At 43.9% G+C, this 16,849-nt stretch overlaps 1 protein-coding gene and 1 pseudogene across 1 annotated transcript; both read right to left on the bottom strand.

Moving 5' to 3' along the window:
* Positions 1–329: 329 nt before the first annotated feature.
* On the bottom strand, positions 330–2,089 carry LOC147988697 (putative disease resistance protein RGA3; annotated as a pseudogene).
* A 1,134-nt stretch (positions 2,090–3,223) lies between these two features.
* Positions 3,224–7,289, bottom strand: LOC147988698 (disease resistance protein RGA5-like). Its single transcript, XM_087545166.1, has 4 exons — positions 6,817–7,289; positions 5,814–6,709; positions 3,596–5,573; positions 3,224–3,453 (listed from the first exon to the last, which is right to left on the bottom strand). Exons 2-3 carry the CDS (start codon positions 6,641–6,643, stop codon positions 3,602–3,604), a joined length of 2,802 nt encoding a protein of 933 aa, XP_087401292.1. The 5' UTR covers positions 6,644–6,709; positions 6,817–7,289; the 3' UTR covers positions 3,224–3,453; positions 3,596–3,601.
* Positions 7,290–16,849: the final 9,560 nt, after the last annotated feature.

Consider the following 16,849-nt stretch of genomic DNA (forward strand, 5'->3'; position numbering starts at 1 on the left):
GTCCATTGTCGCCACAATGGACGGCAAGCTTCAAGCATGATATCTTCGTGATGCTCCACTTGAACTTGCACACCACAACATGACTAATCTTTGGATAATTCCTTAATAGCACCTTGGTCAACTCATAAACTCATGACCAATCTTTGGATAATTCCTTAATAGCACATTGGTCAACTCATAAACTCCTTAAAACCAATACATGGACTTCAAGAAATGCCTATGGACAAATCCTTCAAATATAACTTAATGCAACTATTAGTCCATAGAGAATGTCATCAATTACCAAAACCACACATGGGGGCACCGCATGTCCTTTCAGCAACCTTCAATCAAGATTGTACAATGACCTGGTCCGGCAGCTGTCCATATACAATCCTTTCAAAGCCATCACAGTTAGCTATATTCATAGATTTTAAAGCAGGTAGATTTTTGGGCTTTAACAAACTTGGAGGAAAGCTATCACCCCCAAATTTATCAATTATAAGATGTTCCATGCTCGAAGGAGGATGCAAGCCTTCCAAAACTCCGTTATGACTGGTCCTCAATTTGCACCGACCGTCCTGCCAATGTAGGTTCAAATCCTTGAGATATTGCTTGTCAACAAGCCTAGCCTCAACAGCTTCCTTCCTACTTTCCACGTAAACCAAACGACGTATATATAGCTGTCCACTAAGCTGATTCATGCCCTTCAACTCACCAATTCTCCGCCCATTCCCTTCCACAATTGTAAAATAGATCAAACTCTATAGAGATGGCATATTTCCAAGCCCGCTTATTTTAGACAACACTATACTGGCTTCTTTTAGCTGTGCTAGACGACGCAAGTTAACTAGCTTTGTCACATCCAGATGAATTGTTTCCAAACATGAACGATCGGCATAAAAGTACTGTAGGCTGTGAAGAAACCAAAATTTCTAGGTTATTTCTTGCATACTAGTATCAGATATGTCAATATAACGAAGGCTGTTCAACTAAAAAATGCTTTTGGGTAGCTTTACCAGCTGCTTGAAACCCTTCAGGCTCAAAAAGAGAATGTTGGGGAGATGGTGGAACCATGAAACCTCAGCCTTGAGTCTCATTCCAATCCTAAGCGAATGCATTTTCTTCAAATGTAGAATGCCTCCTATTCTTCTCGGAGCTTCATTATCCACCTCGATTGACATATGGCGAATTGTTTGGACTTGTCTATGAAGGTCCATGTAGCTCAAACCTTGCATCAGGAAGCACTCACCCACAGAAATAAACTGTGCCATGTCATGGATCAAATCATGCTTGACATATCTATGTTCATTAGGGAACTTGGGATCAATCTGAAAAAGGAACCTGCTTCTTAAATCATCCATATGTCGATACCCCATTTCTTCAAGGCGCATGCTCCCGTCAGTTTCAACAAAGCACAGTGCCACCCAAAATAATCAATAAAGTGGTCGAGAATAATCAATAAAGTGGTCGTATGCATCTCCCAGATGCAGAGGCCGGGGGTCATCCTCCTTTTCTAAAATAAAAAAAACAGTGCCACCCAAAATGCAACTATCTCATCTCTTTTAAAGCTATAATCTTCCGGAAATATAGAGCAAACAGCAAAGCATCTCTTTAGATCCCATGGGAGATACAAGTAGCTTAGTTGAAGGGCCGGTAATATCTCATTCTCCTCATATGATAGCTGCCACAGTTCGTTGTTCAGGATGTCTCTCCAATGTCGCTCAGTCAAATTGCCATTGAACAAGCGTCCCAGTGTTTTCGCAGCTAGAGGAGAGCCGCACAACCTATCAGCAATGCTGTGACCAATGTCTTGCAACTCAGGGTATGACTTTGGGTCATGCTTGCCGAATGCACACTTGCTGAAAAACTCCCAAAATATATCAGTAGGTAGGCCTTTGAGTTCAACAGGAATAATATTGCTGACAAAGTCAACCTTGGGAGATCTTGTAGTTAGCAAGACCATGCTGCCACCAAGTCCAGTTCTGAATGGTGTATAGAATGCTTCCCATTCCTTCATAGCATTCGGCCACACATCGTCCAACACCAACAGAAACTTTTGGTTTATCAGCCTCTCCTTCAGTTCCTTGAGATGCAAATGCAGTTTCATCAGGTCTTTGTGCTTGAACCTGCCCCACTCATCATGGTCGAGGAGGACATGGGCCCTGGGCAAGGCTCACCGCTCAGCTGGATCTCCTCAGCGAAGCTGGCTCCAACAGAGAAGATCCATTGCAGCGCCTCCATGGTTGCCATGCTTGGCTCCTCGACGAGGGCGTCGTCATCGTGCTCTCCGACAGCGACGACGATGTCGCTGCGCCGAGCCAGCGAGTCCGCAGTGGCGATCCAGGGCAGGGCTGCAGCAAGGACACCCCGAGCGATGGCGACAACGGCTGTGACGACTACACCGCCTTCTACAACTCCTCGGCATGAACTAGGAGTAGCTTTTTTTATATGTTTTTATATGTAAATTCACCAAATATCAATGAAATCACCTATATTTCGTCCAAATTTACTGAATGTCGTCAAATTTGGGCTTTTAAAAAAAATCACTCATACCGATGCGGGCGCGGCTAGGAATCAGTCCCCACCCCCGCCGAAATTATCGCCCGTAGGCCCCCAAGAGGCGTTATTTTTCACATAAAAGCGTTCTTGAGGGGCCGAACGGCTGAAGATGCTCTTCGGAACCACCGTTTTAGAAACTTTGATGTGTTTGACATCAAAAAACACCACGGCTTAAAAAAAATTCATACTCGCACAAATACCGTAGTGTTTTTGCAGTATTTAAAAAAGAGGTCTTGGCCTATTTTTTCTTGACCAGACTGAGAAAGAAACTGTGTTTTTTTTGAATCTGTAGTATTCATTGACCAGACACTGGAATACTGATTATTGTGTTGTCAAACTAGGCCCGAGTACATTTACCTTACCTCCTCCTATAGGCACAAGGTCAATGATAGGAGACACATTTTTGGAGTTCTCCATACTCAAACACGCCGGTAATACCGGGCCTAGTATATAAACAGCGGCAGGATTTCGCATCATAATGAAATCTGAATAATGAAGTGAAGAGCGCCCAGTGAAACCTCAACTGTTAATACACAACAAGAGTAGTTTACAAGTTCCCATTTGCAACTAACTAAACCATGACTGAATTTCAGCATGTAGAACTCTGGATGCTGGTTGAATCAACGAAGCGTTTGCATATAACCAGGTAGTTAACGACTTAACGTCGTGAGCGACTCATGAGTGAACCAATTTTTGTCTGAATATTTAAGTTACAATCAAGTTCCACACAGATGGAGATCTTCTTAATGTAATGCAGATGGGAGTAACTCTTAACAGCAGTAAACAAATTGAAACAGTCTGTTTCCATTTCACACGTCAAGCAAAAATGAATATCATAAATCATATAGCAACTATAGAGACCACTTTTATCTGAGCTTCAGGCAACGAGAATGATAGCTTCAAGCACCATCCCTAAAGAGAGAAAATATCAGCCCGTCAGGAAGCTTCTTGAAGATATGGCGAAAATACATATAACATTCAAGGAGAAAACCAATTAACTTGATTGCAGACAGCATGAACTATTTAAATTTCGTAATAATAAAAGTAGCCATACCTCCTTTCATTCTTCCATCTCCAAGAGAGTTAACCTGGGATGGTTGGGATGGAGATTTGCTTCCTTCCTTATGGCAACTTCTGCAGCCACAGCTTCAGAAGACGTGGCATCCCGGTTCTGAAGAATAACGTGTACATCTTTCAGATACGGCAGGTGCTCAATACCTAAGTAGAACCCATATGCCTTTGCCATTGACACAAAGAACTGCACCATAAACTCCTCGAGCTTTGGCAGTGCCCCTTCCTCAAACAGAAGGATCCCTGCACCTTCATCAAAAGGTTCATAAACGAACTCCTTCAAACATCGGAATCCTCTGCCTTGCAAAACAAGCCTGTCTTTATGGACCGTGTTGGTATAAAGTTTCAGAGAAAGTAGTGCAGGCAGCTCTCCAAGTATGCCAAGAGCCTCCTCTGTTATTACACCTAAATTAATGTTCAGGTATGCAAGACTGGTGAGTGCTGGAGTAATCCACTTTGGCAGTTTTGATAAACAGTACTCGGTGGTGCCCATCACAAATGTTTGGAGGCAAGATGGAAGAGGAGACCAGGAATCTAATAACTCGAATGGAGATGAATCACCACCATTTATATACACGGACTGGAGTTTGTGGCTTCCAAGCTTGCATAGTGAGGAATGAAACATCTCTAGATGACTCTTGTACTCATGAGATTCTTCACCTTTCTCCGTGAAACATACATGGAGTACCTTCAAATTGATCAGGCTCCCTAGCTCCTTCACTGCACCTACTGAACTCGTGGTAATATCAAAGCCTGAGATCTCCCTTAAGTTTGTCATATTCCCAATCCCGATTGGTATCTTCCATAAATGATTGCCAGGGAGTAGATGTTGTAGTTTAGTGAGCTGAACAATTCTCGCCGGCAAGTCTTTGATTGCTGTACCCCTTAAATCTAGCATCTCTAGATCATGTAGCATCATAATTCCAGATGGTAGTTCCGATATGTTTGTTCCGCAAAAGCTTAGGTACTTTAGCTGGAACAGGTTTTCTATACCATCCATATCATACTCCGTCAGGCCCCGACAACCTTCAAAATCTAGTACACGTAAAGTTTCAAACTTAGCAAGACTGGGCAAGTGCTTGATGCATCTTGATGCTGTTATTATAAGAGATCGGACATGGCTTAGTTCTTTCTTTGCCAATACAGATGCAAGCTCCTGGTCAATGTCCTGAATCGACAATCGTCGAATAGAACACTGAGAATTTTCCCAAACAGTCTGACTGCCATTCACCACAGTGATGAAATTTTCTTCAATGGATTTTGAAATGATAAGTTCAAGCATCATGTCATGAACTCGACAGGCACGAACCATCCCATCATAACCAATGTCCACTGGTTGGACCAGGCTTTTATTGATAAGCTCGTAAAAATAACTTTCTGCAACCTCTTGAAAGCTCCTCCCACGCTCTTCAGAAATAAAGCCTTCCGCAATCCATTGCCTCACCAACCTTTCTCTGTCAATCACATAATCCTCAGGGAAATTACTTAAGTGCAACAAGACAGTCTTGAGGTTTGGTGGAAGATCATTATAGCTCATGGATAGTATGTTTTTCATTCCCTCTAGACTCTGGTTTCCGTCCAAGTCAGAACCAATTGATCTTTTTACCTTCTCCCACTCTTCTTTGACACGTGGTCTGTTAGCTAATAAACCAGTTATACTGATAATAGCCAATGGTAGGCTTCCACACTTTTTCAAGATAGTATTTGAAACTTCAATAAGCATATCAGGGCAGCGGTCATCTGGACCAAAGATTCTGTTAAAAAATTGTCTTTCAGAGTGGATGTCGCTTAGAGGTGTCATTTCATAGATCCGGTCAGCACGATCTGGATAACAAGATCTTGCTACTTCTAATATGCGTGTTGTAGTTATAATTCTGCTTGAAGAATCATTCTCTGGAAAAGCACAGTTGATTGCTTTCCATGCTAATGCAGACCATATATCATCAATGATGACAAGATACCTAATACAGGGGAGTATGAGTATAAATCAATTAGGATATAGATATAATTGCACTATAAAAGAAAAACAATCGTAAAATTCCTATCAGCCTATAAACCATGCAATGGCAAGCACAACTAGAGGTGCAATGGAGTTCATACTCTGCACATCAAAATTACATCCTCGAAACAATTAACTAGAATAATGATATTTGCACATAACGCATATTTCATAGAAAATAATTAGCAATACCATATATTACCTTTTATCTTGTAATAGTTCTCTTAGCTTTGAGATGGATTTCTGTTCATCCCAAGTATCCATATCTTTTGTGAATTCAGCATTGCAAGACACCTGTGAGATTAAATCCTTGATGATTTTCTTTCTATCTGGCTTTTGAGAGATCGACACAAAAGCATGACAATCAAAACGCCCATGAATCTTGCGGTAGACTTCATTCGCCAGTGTTGTCTTTCCCAATCCACCAAACCCAACAATCGACAACACCCTGCGATGAAGCTTGTTTTCTTCTTCCAGCATCCACTTGGCAAGCTCGTCCCTTGGACTATCAATGCCAACAAGGTGTGCCTCCTCGGCGAAAAGAGCAGCCAACCGGGGATCCACGGTTGCATGGACCGGGGTGCTAGAAGCAACATCATCCAGCTTGTAGCTGGTCTTGAGCTCTTTCACTTCCTTGATACGTAGCTTCAGATCGTCAATTCGGCTGGCGATCCCACGCCAAGCTCCAAGCGTCTTTAGACGCCTAGCAGTCTTGCGGAAGTACTCCTTGAAGCCACCATCATGACTCTCACCGTTGCCGAGGTGGCGAATGAACTTGTCAAAAAGATCCTCGGTATCATAGGCCAACTCCCTGACCAGCGATACCCATATCTTCACCTGGTCATCAGGATTCTCATTCTCTAGCTTGGTGTACTTCATTAGCGCACCATGCATGCTGGTAAACTCTGTCCGGAGCGATCGGATCTCGCGGCGGACCCTTTTGAGGCGGCCGCACTCATTGGCGAGCAACTCGGCGAGCTTCCCAAGCAGAGGACCCAGCGCGCCCAGTGCGGGGGTCACCACAGGCGCCATAGGTCTCCTCCCTCACCTCCCGCCCTGTCGGGTTCACCACGCTCAGTCTTTGCGGAGAAGCTTGGGCTGCCACCACTCAAACATCAATAGCACGAACGAGAACAAGAATCAAACACCTGCAGCACGGATCGAGCAAAACATGAAGCAGAGCATGAGCAGCACAGAACTCATACCCGCCGGAATGACAATGTCCAGCCGAATTGCCGTGTAACGCCGCCGCACCGCGAGCGCAGCGCAGCCTCGGTTTGGCGAGGGTGACCGGGCGCGTCAATGAGATCCGCGAGCCTGCAGGGGAAGGAGAGCCGCCGCCGCCATGGAGTGGAGACTGGAGAGTGGAAACCTAGCTAATGGGGTGGGGTGGGATCTGTGGATGGATGTAGTGGACTGCCATGGGCTTGGGATTGGCCCATCGCTGTAGAGCCGAGGGAGTTTCCGAGCAATTGCGGAACTGTAGATGCTCAGTGATTGATGGGGGCTCTCTTTCTGAACTTGCGAATGATTGAATGATTAAGCCGTCGCTGTGGACGGGATCCCACGCCATCGAGGAAAGGCCAGCGGGAAGAGCGTCCGCGGACGAAAGGCTTCATCTCCGGCGGCGACGGAGGATTGGATCGCGTGCAGCTATTGGCAAGACCAGGCTCTGTGTGTTCGGGGGCCGGTGTCATACACACACGGACATCAAATCTGCCCCTCAAACACCAGCTTGTTTTCTTTCTTTCTTTTTTCTTCCTTTTTTAAGAGAACCACGTATTCATTCATAATAGTAGCAATATACATGTAATACGTAATCTCTTTCCTCCTCCACAACAAAAGCTCTTCTTCTTCCATCGGCGCCGCCGCTGGTCCGTCCCATCTCCGATGGCCTCTAGGCCATGGAGGTGCGGAGGATCTCGGCCCCCCGCCGACGGGAGGGACCCCGTTCTCGTTCTTGTTAGAGTCAGCGTCTTGGTTGGGGGTTGTGTGGCGGCGGTGATGTCCTTTAGTAGGAATAATGTCTCTCACGTTTTATCCCCGTCTCGATGGTGCGTCTACCATCGTCGGAGGGCGTGTAGAGGTTTGTCTCCGTCGGATCTTGCGGGATTTGGTCGGTGCCGGTCTTCGGTGGATCTATTTGGATCCGGTCTCCGTTCGTCTTCGTTTAGGTGTTTACAGGTTTGATCCTTCTGATCTACGACTTTCTTCATCGGTGATGGTTGCTAATCTGGTGTGTTGGTCCTATGGGGCCTTAGCACGACAACTTTCCGACTGTCTACTACAACAAGGTTTGTCCGACTCTAGCGAGGGAGGGGCAATGACGGCGGCGCGCCTTCAGCTCGCTTCAGTGCCTGTAGTCGTCGCTAGATGGTCCACGAACATGGTTGTAATTTTTATTACCTCTGTTGTTTTTGTACTGCCATGATTGAAGATAAATATATTGAAAGTTTCTTGAAAAAAAATACAAGATACATGGCTTTTCTTTGAAACAGTCCGGAGGGACAGCACAGAAATAAATTTACATCACCATCGCCAAAGAATCCAGCCGCTGCCGTCGCTGATGCGTCGTCGAAGGAGAGAAACATATGCCTCAAACTTGCCAAGATCCAAGATAATGCCACAGCAGCCAAGCTGCGTTACGAGCCTATGAACAGGCGTCGCCACAAGTGGTGACGCACATGTCGATGTGGGTCGTTGGCTGAAGAAATACTCCACATATCTTGGATCAAGGTTTTGAAGATCTTGACTGGCAGAACCGCCGAAAAACTCCAGAACCGGCAATCGTCCGCCGAATCTCCATGTGGACCATCCATTGGACAAGACCGGCATGTTTTGCGGATTCAAATCCGTTTCAGTACTACCCGAACCCCGTCATACCCGTCAAAATGCATAGAATATCCACTGATCCACCAATTTCTACACATCCACTGATCCAGCCTCGACTACACGACCGACCCTGCTCTAGCGCACTAGCCCCCAAACCCAAATCACACGACCTTCACATTCCTGCTCGGTAAACCCCTCTCTCGGTCGCTCCTCAACTCGCTTCCGTACATGGCAGCATACCGCCTAAACCCAAACCCCTAACTTTTCCTCCTGCCGTCGCCGCTCGATCCCATCTCGTCACTCCTGGGTTCATGTCCATACAAGAGTCACACACTACTTGAGGTAAAATACAAGTGGTTTTTTTATTTCTCCTTTTTTTCTTCTTCTTTCTTTTTTGTTTGGTTTCATTATTTTTCTCTAGCTTTCCTTTTTTTCGTTATTTTCATTCATTTTTATTTTGGTTTCTCTTTATTTTTTTCATGGTTTTTCCATTCCACATTCTTTATTTTCTTTTTTCACATTATTTGTTTGGTTTTATTTTTCTATTTGTTGTTTTTCTTTTTCTTTTTTCTTATGTTTGTTTTCATTCTCACTCTACAATCTCATATGTGTCAAAAAACATTTTTTTAGTAAGTGATCAACATTTTTTGTTTACACGTTCAACATTGTCCAAATGCTTATTCAACATTTCAATACCCGTTCAAATTTTTTTTAATACTCGTTCAACATTTTTCAAATACTTGTTCAACATTTTTAATACTTATTCTACATTTTTAAATCTTGTTAAACATATGTTAAATACTCATTAAACATTTCTTAATACTTATTCAAAAAAATTCAAATACTTATTCAACATTTTAAATACTTGTCCAATATTTTCAAATTCTCGTTCAACATTTTTAATACTTATTCAAAAATTTTAAATACTTATTCAACACTTGTTTTTGGTTTCTTTCGGTTTTTGTTTGGTTTTATTAATTTTCTCCTGCTTTCCTTTTTTCGTTACTATAATTCGTTTTTCTTTTGGTTTCTCTTTGTTTGTTTCATGGTTTTTCATTCTACATTCTTTTTTTTTCGTCTCCTTTTTTGTTTGGTTTTCTTTTTTCTTCTCTATCTTTTGTTTTTGTTTTAATTTTTTTTCTTATGTTTTTTTTCGTTTTCGCTCTACATTTTTGTATGTGTCAAAAGAACATCTTTTTAATAAGCGATCAACATTTTTTGTTTACACGTTCAATATTGTCCGAACATTTATTCAACATTTTTCAAATATCTGTTCAACATTTTAATAGTTATTTCAACATTTTTTAAATAATTATTTCAATAGTTTTTAAATACTCGGTCAACATTTTTCAAATACTCGTTCAAATTTTTTTAATACTCGTTCAACAATTTAAAAATACTTGTTCAATAATTTTTAATACTAGTTCAACATTTTACGAATACATAGTCATTCAAATACTTATTCAACATTTTTGAAATACTTATTCATCATTTTTCAAATCCTTGTTCAACATTTTAAATATTTTTTCAACATTTCAAATACTTATTCAACATTTCGAATACTTAATCAACGTTTCTCTAATACTAATTCAACATTTTCAAAATACTTGTTCAACATTTTCTAAATACTCGTTCGACAATTTTAATACTTATTCAACATTTGTCAAATACTTGTTCAATATTTTTAATACTTACTCAACATTTTCGAATACTTGTTCTACATTTTCTAAGACTTATTCAACATTTTTTAAATACTTCTTCAACATTTTTCAAATATGTTTTTGAAGAGTCTTTGTGTGTGTGTTTAATATTCTTAAGTATAAAGAAAAGTACCAAAAAAACAAGAACAGAAAAAAGAAAAAAACAGGCCGTGGCCTCCCGCGCGGCTGGGCCGACCCATCTGGGCTCTCCCCGACGCGAGGCATCCCCCTATGCTCGCTTAAAGCGAGAAATAGGGGTGCCCGCCTCTCACCACGTCGACTTGCGGTTTCGTGGGCCGGGCTGAGGACTCCTTGTCGATTTCATCCTAGGCCATCGGGCAGCCCAACAGAATACACAAGATGCTGTATTCGATTTTGTTGGGCCTTCCGCAAGATCCCGTTGTAATTTCAGTAGCAATACCCTCTGTTGAATAAAGTCTAGCAGGTTATCCTAAAAAAACCTTCTCGTACGTAGCCGACTATGGTCCACGTACCCTAGGATCCCCGGTACCATATACAAACCAAGAGGTCATGCTCGTAGAAAAAACAAAGAATCTCTTGGTAGTTTATCTGTACTCTGTACACAGTCCAACAACTAGGGTTTTATCTCTTTAAAGAGTATGAACCTGGGTAAATCATGTGTCCTTGTTATCATCGTCCCAAGAGGCCTATCTTAGGATCCTCTACCAGGAGATCTCTTGAATTTAGCTTCGACAGTGGTGGCTAATTACTAGGCTATCATTAAAAAACGAAGTAATGCATTAAGAACGATGACATGATATAGACACGATCTATTCATGTAGGAATAGACCCCATCCTTTTATCCTTAATGGTAATGATACATACGTGTCATGTCTCCTTCTGTCACTGAGATTGAGCAACCCAAGATCAAACCCATCACAAAGCACCTCTTCCCATTGCAAGAAAAATCAATTTAGTTGGCCAAACCAAACCAAAGTTTCGGAGAAGAAATACGAGTCTATAACAATCATGCATAAAAGAGTTCAGCAAAGACCCAAATACTATTTATGGATAGATCTGACCATAAACTCACAATTCATCGGATCCCAACATACACACCACAAAAAGTCATTACATCAAATAGATCTCCAAGAACACATCGAGGATAACATTGTATTGAAGATCAAAAAGAGAGAAGATGTCATATAGCTACTACCTACGGACCCGTTTGTCTGTGGTAAACTACTCATGCATCATCGGAGGGGCAAGGGTGATGATAAAGAACCCCTTCGTGATCGTTGACCCCTCCGGCAGAGTGCCGAAAAAGGCCTCTAGATTGGTTCTCGTGGTTCTGGAACTTGCGGCGGCTGAAATTGTGTTTCATCGACTCCCCTAGGGTTTTTGGGATTTTTAAAGTATTTATAGAGGTAGAGGACGGTGGAGGGGGTGCTTGTGGGCTCCACTACCGACCAGGGCGCGCCCTGGTGCCTAGTGGGCCCCACAGGGCCCCTCTGGTGCACTTCTTGGGCCTCCTGGGTGTCTTCTGGGCAGAAAAAATTCTACAAAAATTTCGTTGCATTTGGACTTCGTTTGGTATTGATTTTCTGCAAAGTAAAAGAAAGCAAAAAACAGCAACTAGCACTGGGCACTATGTCAATAGGATTAGTCCCAAAAAATGATATAAAGTTGCTAGTAAATGACTATAAAACATCCAAGATTGATAATATAACAACATGGAACAATAAAAAATTATAGATACCTTGGAGATGCATGAGCATCCCCAAGCTTAATTCTTGCCCGTACTTGAGTAGGTAAATGATAAAAACAGAAATTTTGATGTGGAATGCTGTCTAACATGTTCATCATATATTATTTTCTTTTGTAGCATAGACATTTGGACTTTAGATAATTCAAAGCAATAGTCTATAATTGACATGAGGACATCAATACTCAAACATATCAACAAGCAACCATGTTTTTCAAAATATCAACACTAAAGAAAAGCTATCCCTAGCCCATTATGCTCAATTATTAATCCATTCATGAAACATACTCAAATATTAGCTATATCCAATGCACAAGTATGATCATAGTGTTCCCTAGTTAGTGCTTTGTAAGAGAAGATGGAGACTCAAATAAAAATAAAAATTGCATAAAGTAAATAGATAGGCCCTTCGCAGAGGGAAACGGAGATTTGTAGAGGTGCCAGAGCTCAAAGCTTAAATTGAGAGATAAAATATTTTGAGTGACATGCTTTTCCCTTCAACGAAACGACAAAGAATCCCCAATACCTTCCATGCTAGATAAGTCATAGGCGATTCCCAAACATAAAATAAAGTTTATTCCTTTTTCCACCATTCTTTCACAATCCATGGCTAGCCGTATCCAATGGTGCCTTCGATACCAACACTTTCCAAAGAATTTATTATTTGACAACATAAATAAAAAATCATTTAGGGACTAGGCATCTCTATTACCTGCCACACTCTCGTGCAATGACAAGTGCATAAACACTCATCTTGAGAATAAAAAATCTAGCATGGAAAATATTGGCCACCCCCTGCCGCTTCATGAGCGGTACGGGCACACAAAAAGGAAATTCATTTTGAAAATTAGAGTTGGCACATACAAATTTACTTGGAACGGCATGAAAATAGCGCACATAGGTAGATATGATGGATTCACTGCGAGATGGTCCCCACAAATCAGAATGAACATAATCAAGAATACCTTCAGTTGTATGAGTCGAAGTGTTGAACTTCAGCCTCTTGTGCTTGCCGAAGATACAATGCTCGCAAAATTTCAATTTACTAGGTTCATATCCATCAAGAAGACCTCTCTTATTTAACTCTGTCAAACCAAGTTCATATGTCCAAGACGCATATGCCAAAGGTTAGTAACATCACAATCAGAATTCTTTGAAATAGCTGGAGTAGCGTTACCTGAAATGGTAGAAACTCGAAGGTAATAAAGACCATTGTGTGACGCCCGGGTAGTTAAGGTACAGTAAACCTCTATTAATGATGCCACGTCACGATGGTTACTGTTGCTAATCTCGCGTTAGTTCAAAACGAATCAAATTCAAATTTGAGATTAATGGCAAACATCAAAAGTTTTCAAACGTAAAACTAAAATGTTCGGTTTGCGGAAAATAATCCATAAATTATTTTGGTGAAGTAACCACACTTTTAGAAATTGTTTAAATATTTTGAGATAAATAAAACGGTAGCAGGAACAGATAATTCAATGCCCTATTCAATTAATGAAATATTAAACTAATTTATTTAATTGCCCGAACTAATGGGGCAGTGACATATTTATGAAACTAAATTAGGAACTAGTTTGGTATTTTATCTAAACTATAGCAATGTGAAACTAAAATAAAACAGAGAGAAAATAAACAAAGGAACATAAAAACAAAAATAAAAGAAACCACCCACCTCCCTGGCCCAACTGGACCACCGGCCCAGGTGCACCCCTCCTCTCCTCCCCTGTTCACGAACCACCCCGTGGCCATGGCCGATGCCTGCCACGGCACCGGTCGTCGCCGTGGCGGCCATCCGCCGGCACCCCCACTCCTATAAGGCCTCGCCCCGGGCCAAACCCTAGCTCTCTTCCCTCACTCCCCCCCCTCCTCAATGGATCTGGGCGCCCCTCGCCCCTCTGCGTTCCGCTCGTTGCCCCCGAGGCCACCTCGTCGCCATTGCCGCGGTCAACCGCCTCTTCTCGCCGTCTCTTCCCGCCCAGGAGCTCCGCCGGACTCCTCCACGTCATCCCCGCCCTCAACTTCAAGCCGGGGCGCTGCCAAGCTCGACATCATCTTCAAGCTCTGCCCCGAGCTCGCCGCCTTCGATTCGGTCGTCTCCGACAGCCGCCGGCCTCCCCGACCCCTCGAGCTCGCATGCGTCCTCCATTGTGAGGCCCTCCTCCCGTTCCCCTTGTTTCTTCCCTTGGAATCGGCGCCGTAGACCCGCCCCCACCTGAGTTCGCCATGGCCAGACCCTGCCGTAGCCACACCGGGCGCGCTCCCAGCGCCTCTGCCCGCCTGAGGCCGGCGCCCTCGCGCGTGCGCGTACGCCCGAGGCCGCACCCCCCTGCATACTGCTGCTCTGCTTCTTGCTGCTGCTGCTCTACTTGTGCCCGCTGCTACTGCTCTGTTGCTGACGCTACTATGGCGCTGCCATTGCTATTTGCTGCGCCCGCCTGGCCACGCCGACCGGCCGCGCCCTACTTCCTTCGCCGCACGCCCTCCAGGTCGTGCGTCACCGCGCCCGGCGTTGGCCGCCAGCCCACGCCGCCCGCTCGCCGGTAGCACCCTCGCCCCGACTGGCCGCTGCTTGCTACTGATGCATGCTGCTGCGCTGCTTTTTTTTACTGCTCCTGCTATTTCTAGCCGCCGCTGCTCTTGCCTAGTGCTTGCTACTGTAGATGCTACTAGCTAGCTTTCTTATTTTTACAAGGACTAACCCTCTATACTGTCTCTAAATGGTGGTTAACCAACTACTAACATGAGCAAAAATAGTATGAGTAGAAAGTTTGCATGACGAACTCCATTTTATCCCATTGGACCAAATCTGTTCGATGCCTGGATTAAATCATATAAAAATCGCAAAATGCTATGTTCAGATAATAGAATCAACTCCTAGCTACGTGATGTGTGTGTGCGGGAGCCGTGTGTGGCCGGTCATGCTAGTTAGGAGTAGTTTAATTAGTAGGAGTACTAGTTAATTAGTCTAATAGTAGATGACATGTGGATCCCCGCTTCTAAATTAACTAGTTAAATAAACCTATTAAAATACTAGTCAATGACAGGTGGACCCCCTCTAATTATCCACTTAAAAGAAAATGTTGAATATGTGTCAATGACGCTTGGGCCCGATCTGCAGTTTTGACCAGTCAACAGTCAAACAATTGACTGTTGACTTAACTGTTGACTAAGTCAACTGGACCCCTTGGTCCCACCTGTCATCCACTGTGGCTAGCCCATGATGGGTATAGAAAGTATATCCTGTTTTTATTTTCGAATTATAATAAATTCAGAATTAAAAAATCATTTAAAGCTTTAAAAATTAAAATAAATAAATCGTACCTCGGATGAAAATACTTTATACATGAAAGTTGCTCAGAACGACGAGACGAATTTGAATACGCAGCCCATTTATCCGCCACGCATCCCTAGCATAGCGAACACGTAACTTTTCCCCTCCGGCTCCTCTGCCCGAAAACGCAAAACACCGGGGTTAATTTCCCGGATGTTTTCCCCCTTCATCGGTACCACCTCGTACCGCGCTAGAGCACACCTAGCACCACGCTTTGTCATGTCATGCATCGTCATGCATTTGTTTGCATTATATTTATTGTTCCTTCCCCTCTTCTCTCGCTAGACACCGAGACCGACGCCGCTGCTACCTAGTACGACTATGGTGTTGACGACCCCTCTCTCTTGCCAGAGCAACCAGGCAAGCCCCCCCTTTGATCACCAGATATCGCCTATTCTTCTCTATACTGCTTGCATTAGAGTAGTGTAGCATGTTACTGCTTTCCGTTATTCCTATCCTGATGCATAGCCTGTCCTTGCTACTACTGTTGTTACCATTACCTGCTATCCTACTGCTTAGTATAGGATGCTAGTGTTCCATCAGTGGCCCTACACTCTTGTCCGTCTGCCATGCTATACTACTGGGCCGTGATCACTTCGGGAGGTGATCACGGGCATATACTATATACTCTACATTGATACATTACCTGTGATACTGTTCGGACATGGGGGCTGAAGGGGCAGGTGGCTCCATCCCGGTAGAGGTGGGCCTGGGTTCCCGACGGCCCCCGACTGTTACTTTGTGGCGGAGCGACAGGGCAGGTTCAGACCACCTAGGAGAGAGGTGGGCCTGGCCCTGTTCGGCGTTCGCGGATACTTAACACGCTTAACGAGATCTGGGTATTTGATCTGAGTCTGGCCATTTGGTCTATACGCACTAACCATCTACGTGGGAGTAGTTATGGGTATCCCGGCGTCGTGGTATCAGCCGAAGCCTTCTTGACGTCAGCGACGGAGCGGCGCGCGCTGGATTGGACTGGAACGCCACTAGGCTAGGTCTGCTTCCGGCCGCCCACGCAACGTGCAGGTGTGCTAAGGGCGATGGGCCCAGACCCCTGTGCGCTTAGGTTTAGACCGGCGTGCTGACCTCTCTGTTGTGCCTAGGTGGGGCTGCGACGTGTTGATCTTCCGAGGCCGGGCATGACCCAGGAAAGTGTGTCCGGCCAAATGGGATCGAGCGTGTTGGGGTATGTGGTGCACCCCTGCAGGGAAGTTAATCTATTCGAATAGCCGTGATCTTCGGTAATAGGACGACTTGGAGTTGTACCTTGACCTTATGACAACTAGAACTGGATACTTAATAAAACACACCCTTCCAAGTGCCAGATACAACCGGTGATCGCTCTCTCACAGGGTGACGAGGGGAGGATCATCGGTTAGGATTAAGCTATACGATGCTACTTGGAGGTCTTCAGTCTACTCTCTTCTATATGCTGCAAGACGGAGGCTGCAAGAAGCGTAGTCTTCGATAAGACTAGATATCCCCCTCTTATTCTGGCTTTCTGCAGTTCAGTCCATTGATATGGCCCTTTACACATATATCCATGCATATGTAGTGTAGTTCCTTGCTTGCGAGTACTTGGATGAGTACTCACGGTTGCTTTCTCCTTCTTTTTCCTCTATCCCTTCTACCTGGTTGTCGCAACC

Source organism: Triticum urartu, chromosome 1A (genome assembly GCF_056163025.1).
Source record: "Triticum urartu cultivar PI428250 chromosome 1A, HENAU_Tu73, whole genome shotgun sequence".
NCBI lineage: Eukaryota > Viridiplantae > Streptophyta > Magnoliopsida > Poales > Poaceae > Triticum > Triticum urartu.

Coding starts and splice junctions, on each gene's coding strand:
- LOC147988698 (XM_087545166.1), bottom strand. CDS start 6,643: ATGGCGCCTGTGGTGACCCCCGCACTGGGCGCGCTGGGTCCTCTGCTT. Junction 5,574..5,813: donor GAACTATTACAAGATAAAAG/GTAATATATGGT, acceptor CCCCTGTATTAG/GTATCTTGTCATCATTGATG.